We start from the raw sequence: 17813 nt of genomic DNA, 5'->3' as shown, positions 1-17813 counted from the left end.
AAGCTCATTGTGACCCAGCAGTGTGTGCTTGTAGCCCAGAAAGCCAACTGGATCCTGGACTGCATACAAAGAGTTGTGAGCTGCACAACTTTTTGTTTGTTTGTTCCTCTAGTCTGCCCTTATGAGACCTCACCTGGAGTCCTGTATTCAGTTCCAGAGTCCTCAGCACAGGAAGGAAATGGATCTGTTGGAGTGAGTTTGGAGGAGGCCACAAAGATATCGTGAGGGCGGGAGCACCTCTTCTATGAGGACAAGCTGGGAGAGTTGAGGTTGGTTAGCCTAGAGAACACAAGGCTACAGGAAGAACTTACAGCAGCCTTCCAGTAATGAAAGCTGCTACAGGCAAGCTGGGGCGGGGCTCTTTATCAGGGTGTGCAGGGATGAGTCAAGGGAGAGTGTTTTAGGCTGAAAAGGGAAGATTTAGATGAGATCTTAGGAAGAAATGTTTTCTTGTGAGTGTAGTGAGGCACTGGCACAGGTTGCCTAGAGTAGTCACGAATGCCCCATCCCTGGAGGTGCTCAAGGCAAGGCTGGATGGAGCTTTGAGCAACCTGCTCCAGTGGGAAGTGTCCCTGCCCATGGCCAGGGGGGTTGGAACTGGATGATCTTTAATGTCCCTTCCAATCCAAACCACTCAATGATTCTGTCCTTCAGGTGCTCACATTTGTGGTGTTATAAGATTGAGGGATCAGTTCTCTAATGTATCATCTGTTCTTAAATTTATCATGTCTTCAAGTCTCTGAGTAGACACCATCAGTTGTAAGTTTTCTGTCTTTTTGCCAATGGAAAATCCTTACAGCTGGAGTGCAAATACCTTCCTGTTTCTTAGGCAAACTTTTCATGTTAGAGTTTCACCCCACGCGAGTCAGGTATAAATTGAATTCTGCAAACTGCTTGTTTAAGTCTGGCTACACACATTTAAGCCATTTTTTAGACATTTTCCTTTCTTGTACCTTTTGAAAGTGAGTTCCCTGTAAAAGCAGTAGATCAATTCTCCTCCTTTTAAATGTCAGCATTGTCTTTATTCATCCAGCAAGGTAGCTAAAACCATCTAGACTATTGCTGTTTGCTGTTTTATTCAGAAGATCCAGCATTTCTCCTTTTGTCATACTGTGTTTCTTTATGACTTGACTTTTTTCCCTTCCCATTGTGACCCCCCACGTTGTTTTCTTTTAACCTTTCTCAGTTGTTTGTTCATGTTTTCATCTCTTGTCTGAACTCAGAATAGGCTGATGTCCCAGCCTCAAAGTGTTTTGTTTTCTAGTTTGAACAACTATTTTTCTGTGTTTTTCATAGAATGATAGGATGGTTTGGGTTAGAAGGGACCTTAAAGCTCATCTAGTTCCAACCCCGCTGCCATAGGCGGGGATACCTCCCACTGGTCGGATTTTCCCCTGAAGAAGCACCTAATTATGGCTTTTCATTTCATTACTGCTAATAAACTTTTAGACACCTCTAGTCTGTGGAGCTCTTGAATAAAAAACCAAAATCCTCTTTTTCCTTTTCACTTCTGCGGGCTTGGAGAAGGGTGGCTGGAAAGGTGCCTGGTAGAACAGGACCTGGGGGTGTTGGTCGACAGTGGCTGAACATGAGCCAGTAGTGTGCCCGGGTGGCCAAGAAGGCCAACAGCAACCTAGCTTGGATCAGACACGGTGTGACCATCAGGAGTAGGGAAGGGATCATTTCCATGTACTCGGTACTGGTGAGGCTGCACCTTGAATCCTGTGTTCGGTTTTGGGCCTCCCAGTACGAGAAGGACATTGAGGAGCTGGAGCACGTCCAGAGAAGGGCAACGGAACTGGTGAAGGGACTGGAGAACGAATGTTATGAGGCACTGCTGGGGAACTGGGGTTGTTTAATCTGGAGAAGAGGAGGCTGAGGGGAGACCTCATTGCTCTCTGCAGCTCCTTGGAAGGAAGGTTGTAGTGAGGTGGGTGCTGGCCTCTTCTCCCACGTAAGAAGTGATAGGACGAGAGGAAATGGCCTCAAGTTGCACAAGGGGAGGTTCAGATTAGGCATCAGGAAAAATTTGTGTACAGAAAGAGTGGTGAAGAACTGGAAGAAGTTGTCCAGGGAGGTAGTGGCGTCTCCATCCCTGGAGGTGTTAAAAAAACAGGTAGATGTGGCACTTCAGAACATGGTTTGGGAGACACAGTGGTCTTGGGCTGATAGTTGGACTGGGTGATCTTAGAGGTCTTTTCCAGCCTTAATGATTCTGTGATTTTATGATTTAACAATGCTTTTTGGAAAACTAAAGTACTATCGAAACCCCTTCTAAAAGAACATGTGGGTTTGGCTGTGAGCAGGTTGGAAAACTGGCCAGAATCAAGAAAGAAAAACCAATTTTAACAAATACCGTGTTAGTGCTTCGTTTGTAGTTTGTTATAAAATGCTAAATTAAAACCTTCCAAATTGGATGTTATGATAGGCAAATGTTTTGCTACATTTTCGTTTTAAGGCAATTAAGCCCTGCTATAAAGTGAGTGTGACCTTTAAACAAGCTGCATATTGGTTCCAGTGCCACGGTTATTTGCTCTAAACTTGCAGTTTTTAGCTTATACAAAGCAGAGCTGTTTTTTCAGGCTTATTCTATTGATCATTATTTTCTAAAGGGTCACGGCGTATTATTGTAGATAATAATAAATAGATACAGATAAGCAGATTTTAATAGCAGGCATGACTCTCAGATTAAGTAACCCAAATTCTCTTGTAATGAAGGCCAATAGTTTTATTTTTTTTTTAAGAAAATACAGTTATTTTATATTTCTTTGAGTATCTAATTGTGTCTTCTAGTGGGAGACCCGGAATTCTTCCAGAATTTTGAATAAAAAGAAGGTGGTGGTGGGGATTTTCTACCATTTCTTTGGCACTGTTTGCTCGTGTTACATCAGCTTTTTAAAGGGGAATATAGAACCATGGAATGGTTTGGGTTGGAAGGGACCTGAAAGTCCATCCAATTACATCCCCCCTGGCATGGGTACGGACACCTCTGACTGAGTCTGGCTGCTCAAGGCTCCGTCCAGCCTGGCCGTGAACGCCTCCAGGGATGAGGCAGCTACAACTTCCCTGGTCAACCTGTGCCAGGGCCTCGCCACCCTCATCGGGAAGAATTTCTTCCTGATATCTAATCTAAATCTTCCCCCTACCAATTTAAAGCAATTCCCTCTTGTCCTGTTATTCCAGGCCCTTGTAAAAGTCCCTCCCAGCTCTCTTGTAGGCCTCCTTCAGATACTGGAAGCTGCTGTAAGATCTTCCTGGAGCCGTCTCTTCTCCAGGCAGAACAACCCCAACTCTCTCAGCCTGTCCTCATAGCAGAGGTGCTCCAGCCCTCCGATCATCTTTATGGCCTCCTCTGGACCTGTTCCAACAGTTCCATATCCTCCTTATTTTTGGAATTCCAGAACTGGACCTAGAACTCCAGGTGAGGTCTCACAAGAGAGGAACAGAGCAGCAGAATCCCCTCCCTGGCCCTGCTGGACACGCTTCTTTTGATGCAGCCCAGGACATAATTGGCTTTCTGGGCTGCAAGCGCACATTGCTGGCTCATGTTGAGCTTCTCATCAACCAGCACCCCAAGTCCATCTCTGCAGGGCAGCTCTCACTGACATCATCCCCCATCCTGTATTGAAATTAGGGATTGCCCTGACCCAGGTGTAGGACCTTGCATGTGGCTGTTGTTGAACCTCGTGAGGTTCATGCAGGCCCACTTCTCAAGCTTGTCCAGGTCTCTCTAGATGACATCCATATGAAGATATTCACTTTCCAACTTCTTCACCTATTAATTCACCTTCCAACTCTTATTTCTTCCTGTAGCTCCTCTTTGCACCTCAGACGCTGCCAACAGAACAATGTTGGGGAGCTCTATTACCTGTAATTATTTTTGTGTCCTCATACTCGCACACAATACCGTTATCTACTCCAACTTCCCACCCTTGAAAAAATAATAATATCTTATTCATTTCCATTTAGCGCAGCCAGCTGGTGTAAGAAAGAGGCTTGAAGGACCCTCACGTGCTTTTTCTGCACCCTTGAACCACTCATAGTTCTCTTCTGTTACGTCTAATTTTCAGGTTCTCTGCAAAAGGCTGTTATGCCATTATCAGTCTTAACCAGAATCTTGTAGTGATAACTCTTCCCCTCTGTATACAATTCTGCATCTTTTAGTGCTCTTGTTAGGATGAATAGCACGCGGTAGGTAAGAGGAGTATTAAAAACCAGGTGTCTGCTTGGGAAATCTCATCTCAGCTGACGGCAGAAAAGAAAGGAGACAAAGTCTAATTAAATGTGATACCATTACATGTTGTATAGCATCTTTAGTCTTCATTATCCAACACGCTGACCACAGTGAGGATAAGGAATAGAATCATAGAATCATAAAAAAGTTTGGGTTGGAAAGGACCTTAAAGATCATCCAGTTCCACCCCCTCTGCCTTGGGCAGGGACACCTTCCACTAGATCAGGTGGCCCAAGGCCCCATCCAACCTGGCCTTGAACACCTCCAGGGATGGGGCAGCCACAGCTTCCCTGGGCAACCTGTTCCAGTGCCTCACCACCCTCATGCTGTAGAAATTGTTCCTTATGTCTAATCTAAATCTGTCGCTCTCCAGTTTATACCCATTGCTCCTCGTCCTATCACCACAAGCCTTTGTGTACAGTCCCTCCCCAGCTTTCCTGTAGACCCTCCAGGTACTGGAAGGTGACTATAAGATCTTCTTGGAGCTTTCTCTTCTCCAGGCTGAACAACCTCAACTCTCTTCAACCTGTCCTGATAGCAGAGGTGCTCCAGCCCTCGCATCATCTTTGTGGCCCTCCTCTGGAAGCATTCCAACAGTTCTGTATCCTTACATTGGGGATTCCAGAGCTGGACACGGTACTCCAGGTGAGGTCTCACAAGAGAGGAATAGAGGGGCAGAATGACCTGCAGAGGAGCAAAAAGCAGGGGTGATGCATTCATTGCACCCTCGGTTTAGGTTGTGTGTGCTGGGTGGTACTGACAGGGAAAACAAGCTTTGTTTCCCTCCCTCACTCTTTGGAGAACACAGTATTGTGCCAAATCACAGCGGATCCTGTTGCTTGGATGTCCCACTCCTTTCTTGGCAGGGTCATAGGCTGCACCTCGAATCCTGGGCTCAGTTTTGGACCCCTCGTTACAAGAAGACATTGATGTCCTCGGGTGTATCCAGATAAGAGCAAAGAAGCTGCTGAAGGGGCTGGAGAACAAGTTTTACAAAGAGCGACTGAGGGAGCTGGAGCTGATTAGTCTGGAGGAGACTGAGGGGAGACCTTATCACTGTCTAGAACTCCCTGAGGATTCCAGAACTGGACCCAGGACTCCAGCTGGGGTCTCACAAGAGCGGAGTAGAGGGGCAGAATAACCTTCCTTGATCTGAGCTGTGTGTTTGAGGTCACTTTTTGGAGTCTACATCCATGGAGGAGTTAAAAACCTGTGTAGACGTGGCACTTCAGGACATGATTTAGTAGGCACAGTGGGATTGGGCTGACAGTTGGACAGGATGATTTTAAATCAATGTTTTCTTCTATACCAAACATTCTTTGCTTATTTCTAGTTTCTTACCACACCAGCACTGAGATTTTAGGAAATTGCCAAGGGATACCATGATATTATTATTGTTTTAGTAACTGTGGAAGCAATCTTTTAAATAATTAAGAATAACATTAGTTTAGTATGGTTTAGTGGTGCAGTTGGACTCGATGATCTCAAAGGTCTTTTCCAACCAAATGATTCAGTGACAAGTAAACTGGGAGAGGGGTGAATTGATAGGGTTGCTTTTATGCCCTATTTTTCTCATTCCTGGTGCCTTTTGTCCACATTTGCTTTTAGGATGTAAATGGGAATAAGGTACCTCAGGCTGGTGCCTACTGGATGTCAGCCGATCGCTGTTGAAGTACATCAGCAGAGAAGTTACCCATGGCCTGTGATGCTGCTGCATTTCTAGATCCCTCCTTTGTTACTTCGTTGCTTGTATGAAGTTGTCTTCCTAAATTTGAGCCTAAAATCCTTTCACTCTTTTGAGTTCAAAGGTACTTCTGAAGTAGCGATAGCTTTCATGAATCTGATGGCTGCATTTATTGAAAAGGTAGAGTGAGAGGACATAGCAGCTACGTAGACACCAAGGCCTCCTAAGCTTTTCCAGCTATGTCATGACATCGCTTTAGGCAAATAAAATTTGAGCCATTTTCTCCCTGTTAATAAACTCAGGAATAATGGTTTGTTGGTGTTTCTGCAATGGAAAGAATAAAGACAAACAAACGTCATCACCAGGACCTTTTCCCAACACTTTTCTACTTGATAATCCTCTTATTTCATGATAAAATGTGCTTTGATTTGTATTTAATGAACTTGTTTTACATGTATGCTCAAAATATTTGAAGATTACTCATTAAATCTGAGTTGATTGGATATTGGAGCCTTTTTATATATTGAATTTTCTTTTAGGAGTAGAAGTAAAGCAATACTACTTAAACTTGTTCTGCTTTAAAAGGATTTATGGATGGAATAATCGTGGTATTCAGACACTCCCTTAATCAAAGGGAAGAGTCATGAGAGATGAATGTTAGAAGTTGTCACGTGTGTTCTCCTTCCAGGTGTCAGCCGTGGACTCCTTGGAGGGTCCCCTTCTTCAGGTGGAGGGGTTGAGTGATCTGCGGCTGGAGCTCCACAGTAAGAAGATGAACATGCACTTAGTCCTGATAGATGAATTACACCGTCATCTTTACATCAAGTCTACCAGCCGCGTAGGACAACGCACCAAGGAGAAAGGGAGAATAAGGTGGGTTTGATGTGGTCAGAAGGTTTAGGTTAGACATTAGGAAGAAATTCTTCACAGTGCGGGTGGGGAGGCACTGGCCCAGGTTGCCTTTTGGGAATCTTCAACAGAAAAAGGAGATGAAACTGTTGGGATGGGCCCAGAGGAGGCTACAAAGATGGTCAGAGGGCTGGAGCACCTCTGGTATGAGGACGAACTGAGAGAGTTGGGGTTGTTTAGCCTGGAGAAGAGAAGCCTTCGGGGAGACCTTCGAGCAGCCTTCCATTACCTGAAGGGGCTACAGGGAAGCTGGGAAGGGACTTTTTGCAAGGGCATGCGATGATAGGATGATGGGGAATGGCTTTAAACTGGAAGGGAGAAGATTTAAACTAGCTATTAGGAAGAAATTCTTCACGGTGAAGGTGGTGAGGCACTGGCCCAGGTTGCCCAGGGAAGCTGTGGTCCCTGCCCATGGCAGAGGACCTGAATGATCTTTCAAGTCCCTTCCAACCCAAACCCTTTTATGATTCTGTGACACTAACTGAGGGCAACAGGCCTGGGAGGGAGGAGGGCAGCATTTTCCCTGTGGTCTGTAGAACATTCTTGGGAAGGTGCCATTAACTTTCACCTCAAGGTTTCATTTTTAGCAAGGAAATTTCTCATGCTCGTGGCTGTGGGGAGCAGAAAACCACCAAATATGTTGATGCACCTTCGAGCCTGTGAACAGCCTGTTCTTGTTCTTTCACTTTTACTTAGTGATTTTGTTGGGTTTTTGCTGCTTCCCACAGAATTATGATGAGGTCAATTCCTTTGAGTGTTCTTTTCCTTCTCTGACGTGTATATTGTTCCTACAAATGTCATGAGCATGAGGCTCAGGTAGGCAAAGGGAGGCACACAAGGAAAAACTGCTCATCGTTTCTAGCCAAAGTCTAAAGTTTAAAGGACTTTGAGCTGACCACAAGTTCATAGCCAGAGGCTGTATTATTGAAGTGTCTGAGCAGCATCTTGACTGTGTTGTGTTTTAAAGATGTTGAAACTTAGCTGGTTGGTGCCTATGATCGGTGGAAACGCAGCTTAAGTACAGGTGACTGGCTCATTTTCCCTGAATTTTCAAGTTCTAAGCTTGAGGGCAATAGAGTTGTTGGGAGGGAAGGAGGAAAGATAGTGGGTAGAAAAGAGGGAGACAGTATTGGAAGATACTGGAACCAGAGGAGGTTCAGGTTGGAAATCAGGAAAAACTTCTTCTCCGAAAGGGTTCTCAGGCACTGGCAGAGGCTGCCCAGAGAGGTGGTGGAGCCACCATCCCTGGAGGTATTTAAAAGCCTGTTAGATGAGGTGCTCAGGGATCTGGTTTAGTAGTGGACAGGTACGGTTGGACTTGATGTCTTTTCCAGACATTTTTTCAGAGGTCTTTTCCAACCAAATGATTCTATGATTCTGTAACTTCTGTAGAGTAGGAGAGGTAATGAACAAGGGTGGAGAGCAAAAGGGGTGCCAGTAGATGGTAAAGGTGCACAGAAAAGATAAATTAGCATTTTATTATGAGAAGGAATAAAAAATGCTTCCCAAAAATAGGAGGCGAGATGGTAACTTACATTAGATGAGTTTATGAAAAAAAGGTTTGATTGAAGTTTTTGATAGGAATGGTTGGACTCGATGATCCGGTGGGTCTCTTCCAACCTGGTTATTCTATGATTCTATGATTCTAAGTTGGAATTTCTAGGAAGGAGGGTTGCTAGCAAGTCATCAGGCTCTTCCTTACACATCTTGTTAATTAAAAACAGACACAAAGCTTTGTTGTACCGAGCCTGTGCGACTACTAATTAACTGCAGTTTTGTGCGACTGCAACAAGGGACCCTTATCTTTTTCTTGTTTCCTGTCTTTTTCGTATTCCCTGTTGCACATCACTGATAGTTGATAACATGGACTCTTGCATCAAGGACTGTCTTGTTGCTTTGTTTTAGTGTGCTGCCCTAGACTGGCTGTTGACCATGATCAAGTAGAAAGTCTTCCCTTTCTGAGTAAGAGGGTTCGTTTGGAGAGGAATGTGTGTAGATGCGCACAGAACAGGGATTTGGAGGGAAGGAAAAGTGGTGGGGGTTTCTACTGGGAACTAGAAAAGCTTGAAGGACTAAGGAAGGGACAGGACCTGTGGAAATGGGAGCATCTCATCTCCTCAGTATGTGGTTTTCCAGAAAGATCTTAATAATTCCATGTTAATCAAAAAAAGTGGGAATTGGAAGGGGCTGCCCGGGGAGGTGGTTGAGTCGCCATTCTTGGAGGTGTTGAAAAAACAGGCAGACGAGGTGCTCAGGGATCTGGTTTAGAAGTGGACAGGTATGGTTGGACTCAATGATCTCAAAGATCTTTTCCAACCAAACAAAGTGGTTCTGTTGCTTAGCTCCAACACAGATTTCAGAAATAAATATATTATTTGTTGTGAACTAAGATCGTAAATAATCGTAAACTACTTAATTTCTTTCCTCTTACGTAGTTCCCTTGTGAAAGATGCCTCTCCTGTACCTCTTATGGACGTTACTAACTTATCTACACCTCGAAAGTTCCTTGAAACCTCCCAGTTCAGTACTCCTGGAAGCTCCAGCAGTGAGTATTTGCCATGTGCATCCCTTGTAAAGTTAACTTGTAGATCGTCACCTAGTTTTGCAAGAGCAGTAACAGGCGTATCATCCCCTCTTTGTGGATGGCTGTGTATGTCCTGACTCAAAAAGTGAGGAGGGAATTTGTGCAGTTTCATAAAATGACTGAGTGCTGTATCCACAGGCAGAACTTGTCCATACCTACATTTCATCTTGGCAAGTTCTGCTTCCTCCCACCTCCTCCACATCAACTTCAGTTAAAACGTCTTAGTTTTCCATGCCTGTTCTGATCTTGATAATGTTCTTGATATCTTTGGTTGTCAGGGCAATCCCAAGCACAAAAATTGGCTGGGTGGAGAATGAATTGAGAGCAATCCCGAACAGAAGAACTTGGGAGTCTTGGTAGATGAGAAGCTCAACATGAGCCGGCAACTTGCGCTTGCAGCCCAGAAAGCCAATTGTATCCTGGGCTGCATCCAAAGCAACGTGGCCAGCAGGGCAAGGGAGGGGATTCTGCCCCTTTACTCTGCTCCGGTGAGACCCCACCTGAAGTCCTGTGTTCAGTTCTGGAGACCTCAGCGCAGGAAGGAGGAGCTGTTAGAGTTTGTCCAGAGGAGGCTATGAAGAAGATCCAAGGGCTGGAGCACCTCCCATATGAATTCAGGCTGAGCGAGCTGGACTTTTTCAGCCTGGAGAAGAGAAGGCTCCAGGGAGACCTTAGAGTAGCCTTCCAGTCCTTAAATGGGGCCTACAGGAAAACTGGGAAGGGACTGTTGATCAAGTTCAGGGACAGGATGAGGGGGAATGGTTTTAAGCTGAAAGAGGAGAGATTGATATGAGATATTTGGAAGAAATGTTTTCCTGTGAAGGTGTTGAAGCACTGGCACCGGTTACCCAGGGACATTGTGGCTGCCCCATCCCTGGAGGTCTTCAAGGCCAGGTTGGATGGGGCTTTGAGCAACCTGATGCACTGGGAGGTGTCCCAGCCCTTGGCAGAGGGGTTGGAACTGGATTATCTTTAAGGTCCTTTCCAACCCAACCGATTCTGTGATCTTTGCAGTCGGTTCAGTTTGCGTGGAGGTCTCCTCTGCATATAATGTAGGCAGGCAGGCGTGTGTTGATGTTGTAGAAGATTTTTTTCTGTGTTGGAGCCAAAAGGTCAAGGCTTTGCCTTATGGGAACTGTGACTAAAGGTCTGTCTATGCACAGGAACAACCTGGTGGTGATCTTTGTGTACCTGTTACTAGAACTGATGCTGGGCAACGCATGCAGTTTCCTTTCTGCTTTTGTACAAGGCTTTGGAAGTGCTGCATGAATGGGGTATTAATCCTTGGGTTGTTTCAGTAGATTAATAAGTGGGGTTGTCCTTGTTTAACAAATTAATAGTACAGAAGTGACCTACATCTGTCCTCACCTTTGTTTCAAAACCTGACTGTTTTGATATTCCTCAGATGCAGAGAATCTTCCCTTCTTATCCTTATTAATTCTTTTGTCCTTTACTTTTGTCTTCTTGTTTCTTGTTTTTCTTGTCATCTTTGCTTCCTAGACTCTTCCGTTTGATCATTCTTATCTTTTGCTTATGTTGAGAAGAGAGTTGTCTCTTCTTCAGGCTGAACAAGCCCAACTCTCTCAGCCTGTCCTCCTAGCAGAGGTGCTCCAGCCCTGGGATCATCTTCATGGCCACCTCTGGACCCGTTCCAACAGTTCCATGTCCTTCTTATGTTGGTGATTCCAAAACTGGACGCAGGACTGCAGGTGGGGTCTCACCAGAGCAGAGGAGAAGGGCAGAATCCCTTCCCTGGCCCTGCTGGCCACGCTTCTTTTGATGCAGCCCAGGATATGGTTGGCTTTCTGGGCTGCAAGTGCACATTGCCGGCTCATGTCAAGCTTCTCATTTACTCAGTGGTGTTTGAAATCACTAGTCCTAACGTGCCCTGATGAACAGTTATTTCCTGTCACATTTGAATTAAGGTTTTGGGATTCAAACAACAGGTAAAAGCCACAGCAGTGGCCTCTAATGGCATTGCTCCTTGAACTCCAAATACCAGAAAACAAATGCTCTGATGGCTTTATCCTCAACCCTAGTATGTCATAGAATCATAGAATCACCAGGTTGGAAGAGACCCACCGGATCATCGAGTCCAACCATTCCCATCAATCACTAACCCATGTCCCTCAGCACCTCGTCCACCCGTGTCTTAAACCCCTCCGGGAAGGTGACTCAACCTCCTCCCTGGGCAGCCTGTTCCAGGGACCAATGACCCTTTCTGTGAATTTTTTTTTCCTGATATTCAGGCTAAACCTTCCCTGTGGAGCTTGAGGCCATTCCCTCTTGTCCTGTCCCCTGTCCCTTGGGAGAAGAGGCCAGCACCCTCCTCTCTACAACCTCCTTTCAGGGAGTTGAGAGAGCAATGAGGTCTCCCCTCAGCCTCCTCTTCTCCAGGCTAAACAATTCCAGCTCTCTCAGCCGTTGCTCATAAGACTGGTTGTCCAGTCCCTTCACCAGCTTCGTTGCTCTTCTCTGGACTCGCTCCAGAGCCTCAACATCCTTCTTGTGGTGAGGGGCCCAGAACTGAACCCAGGATTCAAGGAGCGGTATTGGTCAGTTGAGACTCTACCTTAAAAATTCTCATTTCTGCAGATCTGTTCTTGCTCTTCACGCCCAACACACCAGAAAATGTCGTAACTGGCTCCTTGTAACACGAGGATTGTTCAGCCAAGTGCTGGGCAAGCGTCCCTCAGACTGGGAGAGATGGAGATGATAATATAAGAAATATGATATGCATAAAGTCTGCATATGGTTTTGCTCTAAGTGCACAATGTTCTTATGTATATTTTCCCCACATAATTTTATTTAAAAGTAGCCTTTTCCAGGGCTGCAGAACTACCAGAGAATTTAAAACCTATGCGTATGCATAATGAAAGCTGTTTCTGCCTGTAGTCATTTAAGTTCTTTGGCTTTTTCTTGATGAAACAAAGTGGCCGTGCATATTAATATGTGTCGTTCCAAAGCACTTACTCATTCAACCCATCTCAGCAAAGATGCCAAAATTTGGAGTCCTTTCTGCATTTGCTTCCCGAAGGAGATGTTACCTTGTGCTGTTGAATCTTTATAAGGAAATTAAAGCTGTTCCTGCTGCACTTAAAACAAACAAAACCTTCCGTAATGTTCACCTGAGGATTGTAGATACGCAGTTCACCGGTAACGTTTTCCCTTCATGCCAGTTCAGAGAAATAAATTCACTTTTAAATTATATTTCTCTGCTTGAACTTTTTGTACTCTGAAGGGTATTTATGCAGGTTCCCGCATTGCCAGTTTCTTCCTGGAACTATAAAATGTACTCACCCAGAGCACAGCAAACCCAAGAGCACCCTGTCTGGATAACTTCTTGAGATTACTTCTTAAAAGCCCCAGCAGATGCTGAGATGAGGTGGTGGCAGTGAATATTGAGTATCGGTAATATTTACACGTGCCATGGAATACTTCAGTGACCCAGACTTCACAGCTGTCAGAAAAATGGAGCTTCAAAATCCAGTCACAGTGGTTGGGCCTGTGCAAAACTCATCAAGTTCAACAAAAGTCATGGCAGCGGGGTTGGAACTGGATGGGCTTTGAGGTCCCTTCCGACCAAAACACATCCACAACTTTTCTGGGCAACCTATGCCACTGACTTACTACCTTCAGCGTGACGAATTTCTTCCTAATGTCTAATATAATTCTTTCTCCTTCCAATTTAAAGCCATTCGTTTCATCCTGTCGCTCCAGACCCTTCTAAAAAGTCCCTCCCCAGCTTTCTTGTAGCGCCTTCAGTTACTGGAAGCTGCTCTAAGGTCTCCCCAGAGCCTTTTCTTCTCCAAGTTGAACAAGCCCAACTCTCTCAGCCTGTCCTCATAGCAGAGGTGCTCCAGTCCTTTGATCATCTTCGTGGCCCCTTCTGGTCTTTCTCCAACAGTTCCCTGTCCTTCCTGTGCTGTAGACTCCAGAGGTGAACACAGGACTCCAGGTGGGGTCTCAGGAGAGCGGAGTTGAAGGAGAGAATCCCCTACCTCACCCTGCTGGCTACGCTTCTTTCGATGCAGCCCAGGATATGATTTGGCCTCCTGGGCTGTGAGCACACGTTGCTGGCTCATGTTGAACTTCTTATCCACCAGCATCCTCAAGCCCTTCTCTGCAGGGCAGCTCTCAATCACATCATCCCCCATCCTGTATCGAGCCATGGGTTGCTGAGACCCAGGTGTAGGAACTTGCACTTGGCCTTGTTGAAGCTCATGAGGTTAATATCCTGTGTGAGGTCATTAGTTGGTCTTTCACTTTGTTTCATTGTAAGATTTTTGACTACTGTGCACTTATTTTATTTGCAGGCACAGTTTTTATGCTCATATGTTTTGGAGGGCAGGTCATGTCACTTACAGAGTCTCTTTGTATAGTTTTCTCAGAGTGAAATGTTATTATAGTGGATTTGAAAGAGTGGCTTTGTCAAATTAAAATGCCTCTGTTTTTGAAAGACCAGCATCCTTAAAACTCTAGATTGAACTGTGTGAACAGTCATTTTAGAAAGAGGAAACTTGCCTTGAGGCCGTGAGGTCATTGATCTCTGGGACCATTTCTTCTGGCCTTGGTAGTAGTTGGTAGGGTTGGTTGGTCTGAAGTAACTTGTGGATTGTTGTCTGCGTGAATCAGAAAAAGGATTCAGCACCAGAAATTAGCAGATCATGTCCCTTCCAATCTTTATCCCCCCTCTGGGGCAATATGAATTTGTGTCCTTTTCTGTAGAATGATTGAAGGGAGAAAGATTATGATCGGAAAGGATGTAAATCATGGCAAATAGTACATTAAATTTTACTAGTTGCCAATAAAAGCACACAGGTAACAAAATCTTTAATGAGTAGCAGCCAATGTTGACCATTCATTGGAATGAAAAAAAAGACCCAAGAGTCTTTTCTTTAGCTGCTTTGCTTAAATGAGTTAACAGTGTTGTCTTTTCTTTCTTGTGAAATTCAGGACAGTATAAACGAGGGTATCGTCAATCGGAACAGACGTTTTTGTAGGGCGTCATCAAGCCAGGCAGCCCTCAGAGAAGTTTCCACCTTCCTAACTAAGGAGGTGATGAATCAGTGATGCACACGATTCAATTTTGTAGCGATTTAAACTGTGGGTCAGTTTTTGAGTGCTTAAACACAGGGTTGTGGGTTTTCAGATGTCCCAATTCGGTGATGAAATGCTTTCAAAACGGCTGCATATTTCATTAGAGAAGGTGGCAAAATCTCCACTCTGTCAGCTTGTTTTCTTAGGAGGCTTTGGAGAAAATATATTGAAATGTTCAGCTTCATAAGCAGTTTTCAGAGATCATTAGAAGAAGAACATCAGCGGGAGTAGTCAGCACGGCTTCACCCAGGGGAATTCATGCCTGAACAACTTGATAAACTTCTACAATGAAATGAGTGGGTTGGTGGACAAGAGGAGAGCAGTAAATGTTGTCTGCCTGCTCTTCACTAAAGCCTTCGATGCTGTCTTCTGTAAAATCACAACGGAGAAAGGGCTGTTGTACAGGCTGGAGGAGCAGACAGTGGGGTGGACCAGAAACTGGCTGAATGACGGGATGCTGATGGTGGTGATCGGCACTGCATCCCCTGGTAGAAAGCTGGGGAGGGGCTCTTTATCAGGAGTTCAGGGATAGGATGGGGGAACGGTTTTAAGCTGAAAGAGGGGAGATTGAGATGAGATTTTAGGAAGAAATTCTTTACTGTGAGGGTGGTGAGGCACTGGCACAGGTTGCCCGGAGAAGTTGTGGCTGCCCCATCCCTGGAGGTGTTCAAGGCCAGGTTGGATGAGGCTTTGAGCAGCCTGATGCAGTGGGAGGTGTCTCTGCCCATGGCAGGGGGTGGAACTGGATGGGCTTTGGGGTCTCTTCCAGCCCAATCCATGCTATGATTCTTTATATGTAATGGCTGATAGCTGGGATGGGACACCAAAGCATATGTTAAAGCTGTGTTCTTCAGCATAAACCTGCAAGTTGGATTTTAAAAGCAGCGTTAGGTTGGAGAAAGGCAACTGTAATAATTGAAAATATTTATTCGGTGACATCGCATTTCACTCATTACTCTCTGCAGGCAGATAGGGAAATGCACCTCCTGGTGTTACTGAAAAAAAACTATGGAAGTCTTCGGTGTTTTCTACCTGTGTTATTTTGTAAATAAAGCAGAGCTGTTTTTAATTAAAATAAGACTTTTCCCCCCCTCTTCCCTTCTTTTCTGTTTGATGAATCACAAAGGGGAAGAGGTTAATCAAATCAAATATGAACAGCAGACCCACAATTTAGAATGATTTATAAAAGGAACAGTTGCAAGTGTCCATAGCCTAAATTAATTTGCCAGGCCTGAAAAGTGGTGGTCAATGGAGTTAAATCCAGTTGGAGGCTGGTCAAGTGATGTGCCCAGGGCTCAGTGTTGGGTCCAGTCCCATTCAATGTCTTTATCAATGACCTGGATGAGGGGATTGAGTGCACCCTTAGCAAGTCTGCGGATGACACTAAGCTGGGTGGAAGTGTCGATCTGCTGGAGGGTAGGGAGGCTCCAAAGGGATCTGAACAGGCTGGACCGCTGGGCTGACAGTAACAGGATGAGGTTCAACAAGATGAATGAGGTGTAAGGTCCTGCACTTGGGACACAACAATCCCATGCAGCGCTCCAGACTTAAGGAAGAGGAGCTGGAAAACTGCCTGGCAGAGAAGGCCCTGGGGGTGTTGGTTGACAAGAGCTGAAAAATGAGCCAGCAGTGGCCTAGGAGGCCAAGAAGACCAATGCAGTCCTGGCCTGTATCAGAAACAGCGTGGCCAGCAGGACAGGGAAAGTGATTGTGCCCCTGTACATGGTACTGGTGAGACTCCATTGAGGAGCTGGAGTGCATCCAGAGAAGGGGAGTGAAGTTGGTGAAAGGTCTGGAGAACAAGTCTTACGAGAGATGTCCGAGGGAGCTGGGTTTCTTTAGCGTGGAGAAAAGGAGGCTGAGGGGAGACCTCATCATCGTCTACAACTCCCTGGAAGGAGGTGGTAGTGAGGTGGGTGTTTGTCTCTTCTCCCAAGGGACAGGTGATAGGTCAAGAGGGAATGGCCTCAAGTTGCACCAGGGCAGGTTCAGATTAGACATTAGGAAAAATGTCTTCACCAAAAGGGCTCTCAGGCACTGGCAGAGGCTGCCCAGGGAGGTGGTGGAGTCCCCATCCCTGGAGGTGTTTAAAAGATAGATAGGTGAGGTGCTCAGGGATCTGGTTTAGTAGTGGACAGGTATAGTTGAATTCTGTGATCACAAAGATCTTTCCAACCAACTGATTCTCTTGTACATGCAATGACAAAGTTACTAATATTTTTGATTTAATAGTACATACAGAGATTTCAATTCCAAGCCTGATCCATAGGGACATCCTCCTACACCCCTGGTGCTCCTCTGCCCGCAGAGAGGGATTGGAATTGTAAATGTGAACATCTGTATAAATCCCTGTCTGATTTGATGCCTTTTTGGAAGAGGTTGGGGGCAGAAGGGGCTGATTCCTGGGCCAAAGCTTTGTTTTCAAATAACCCCTTGATGACATGAAATGGCAGAAGGGGATGTTTGAAGTGTGGAGGAGGCAAGAAAAGAATATCCTCAGTTACCTGGGGTTGGGTTCTCGTCAGATCTCAGAGATAAATGGGCCCCCCAAGCTACCCAGGATACCTGTTTAATAGGCAGAATGTGCAGGAAACATCTTTTATCAAAAGACCAGATCTAACAGAATTTCTATACCAGTGTGTTGCTGATAGATATTGAACTATTGACTTGGCTGTTGTTTGTAAGAGATGTAAATCAATGTCCTGGCTATTTGAGGGTGTTCAAAATTGGTTTGCTCTTTCGAAAATGGAAGAGCGGTCGTCTTTGTGCGCTGCAGAGGTCTCAGTAAGATTGCTGCCTTTAGTTCCCTTAAATGCTGTCCTCACATTTGGATCCAGCAGCATTTCCTCCCTTTCAGCTTTTCATTGTGTGATATTAAGAATAATTTACAGCCTGCTTTACAAAGAGACTGCAGTGTGATGATGGGCACCTGTCTTCTAAAAGGGTGTTTAGGGCTGGAAATCTTTGCATTAAACTCAGAGCAGCAAAATACTTTGTGGCAGTAAGTTAAAACCAAGTATTCTTGCCTTAGCTCTGAGTTATGCAAAGATTTCAGCCCTAACACCCTTTTAGAGCAGGTGCCATCATCACACTGCAGTCTCTCTTTGTAACGCAGGCTGTGGCTTTCTGAGAAGAAAGAGGGACAGGAGGGAATGGCCTGAAGTTGCACCAGGGGTGGTTCAGATCGGGTATTAGGAAAAAGTTCTTCACCGAAAGGGTTCTCAGGCTCTGGCAGAGGCTGCCCAGGGAGGTGGTGGAGTCCCCATCCCTAGAAGTGATTAAAGGCGGCTTTAAGATCTCTC

At 45.3% G+C, this 17813-nt stretch overlaps 1 protein-coding gene across 1 annotated transcript in view; it reads left to right on the top strand.

The window, feature by feature from the left end:
* EXOC4 (exocyst complex component 4) overlaps window positions 1-17813 on the top strand; it is a 428233-nt gene that overhangs the window by 41592 nt on the left and 368828 nt on the right. Inside the window, exons 4-5 of the mRNA XM_069861081.1 lie at window positions 6607-6791; window positions 9263-9372. Of these exons, the coding sequence (XP_069717182.1) occupies window positions 6607-6791; window positions 9263-9372 (295 nt within the window). The remainder of the gene's footprint in view (window positions 1-6606; window positions 6792-9262; window positions 9373-17813) is intronic.

Source organism: Phaenicophaeus curvirostris, chromosome 1, assembly GCF_032191515.1.
Source record: "Phaenicophaeus curvirostris isolate KB17595 chromosome 1, BPBGC_Pcur_1.0, whole genome shotgun sequence".
In the NCBI taxonomy this organism is placed as follows: Eukaryota; Metazoa; Chordata; class Aves; order Cuculiformes; family Cuculidae; genus Phaenicophaeus; species Phaenicophaeus curvirostris.
This window is presented reverse-complemented; position numbering and strand designations above follow the sequence as displayed.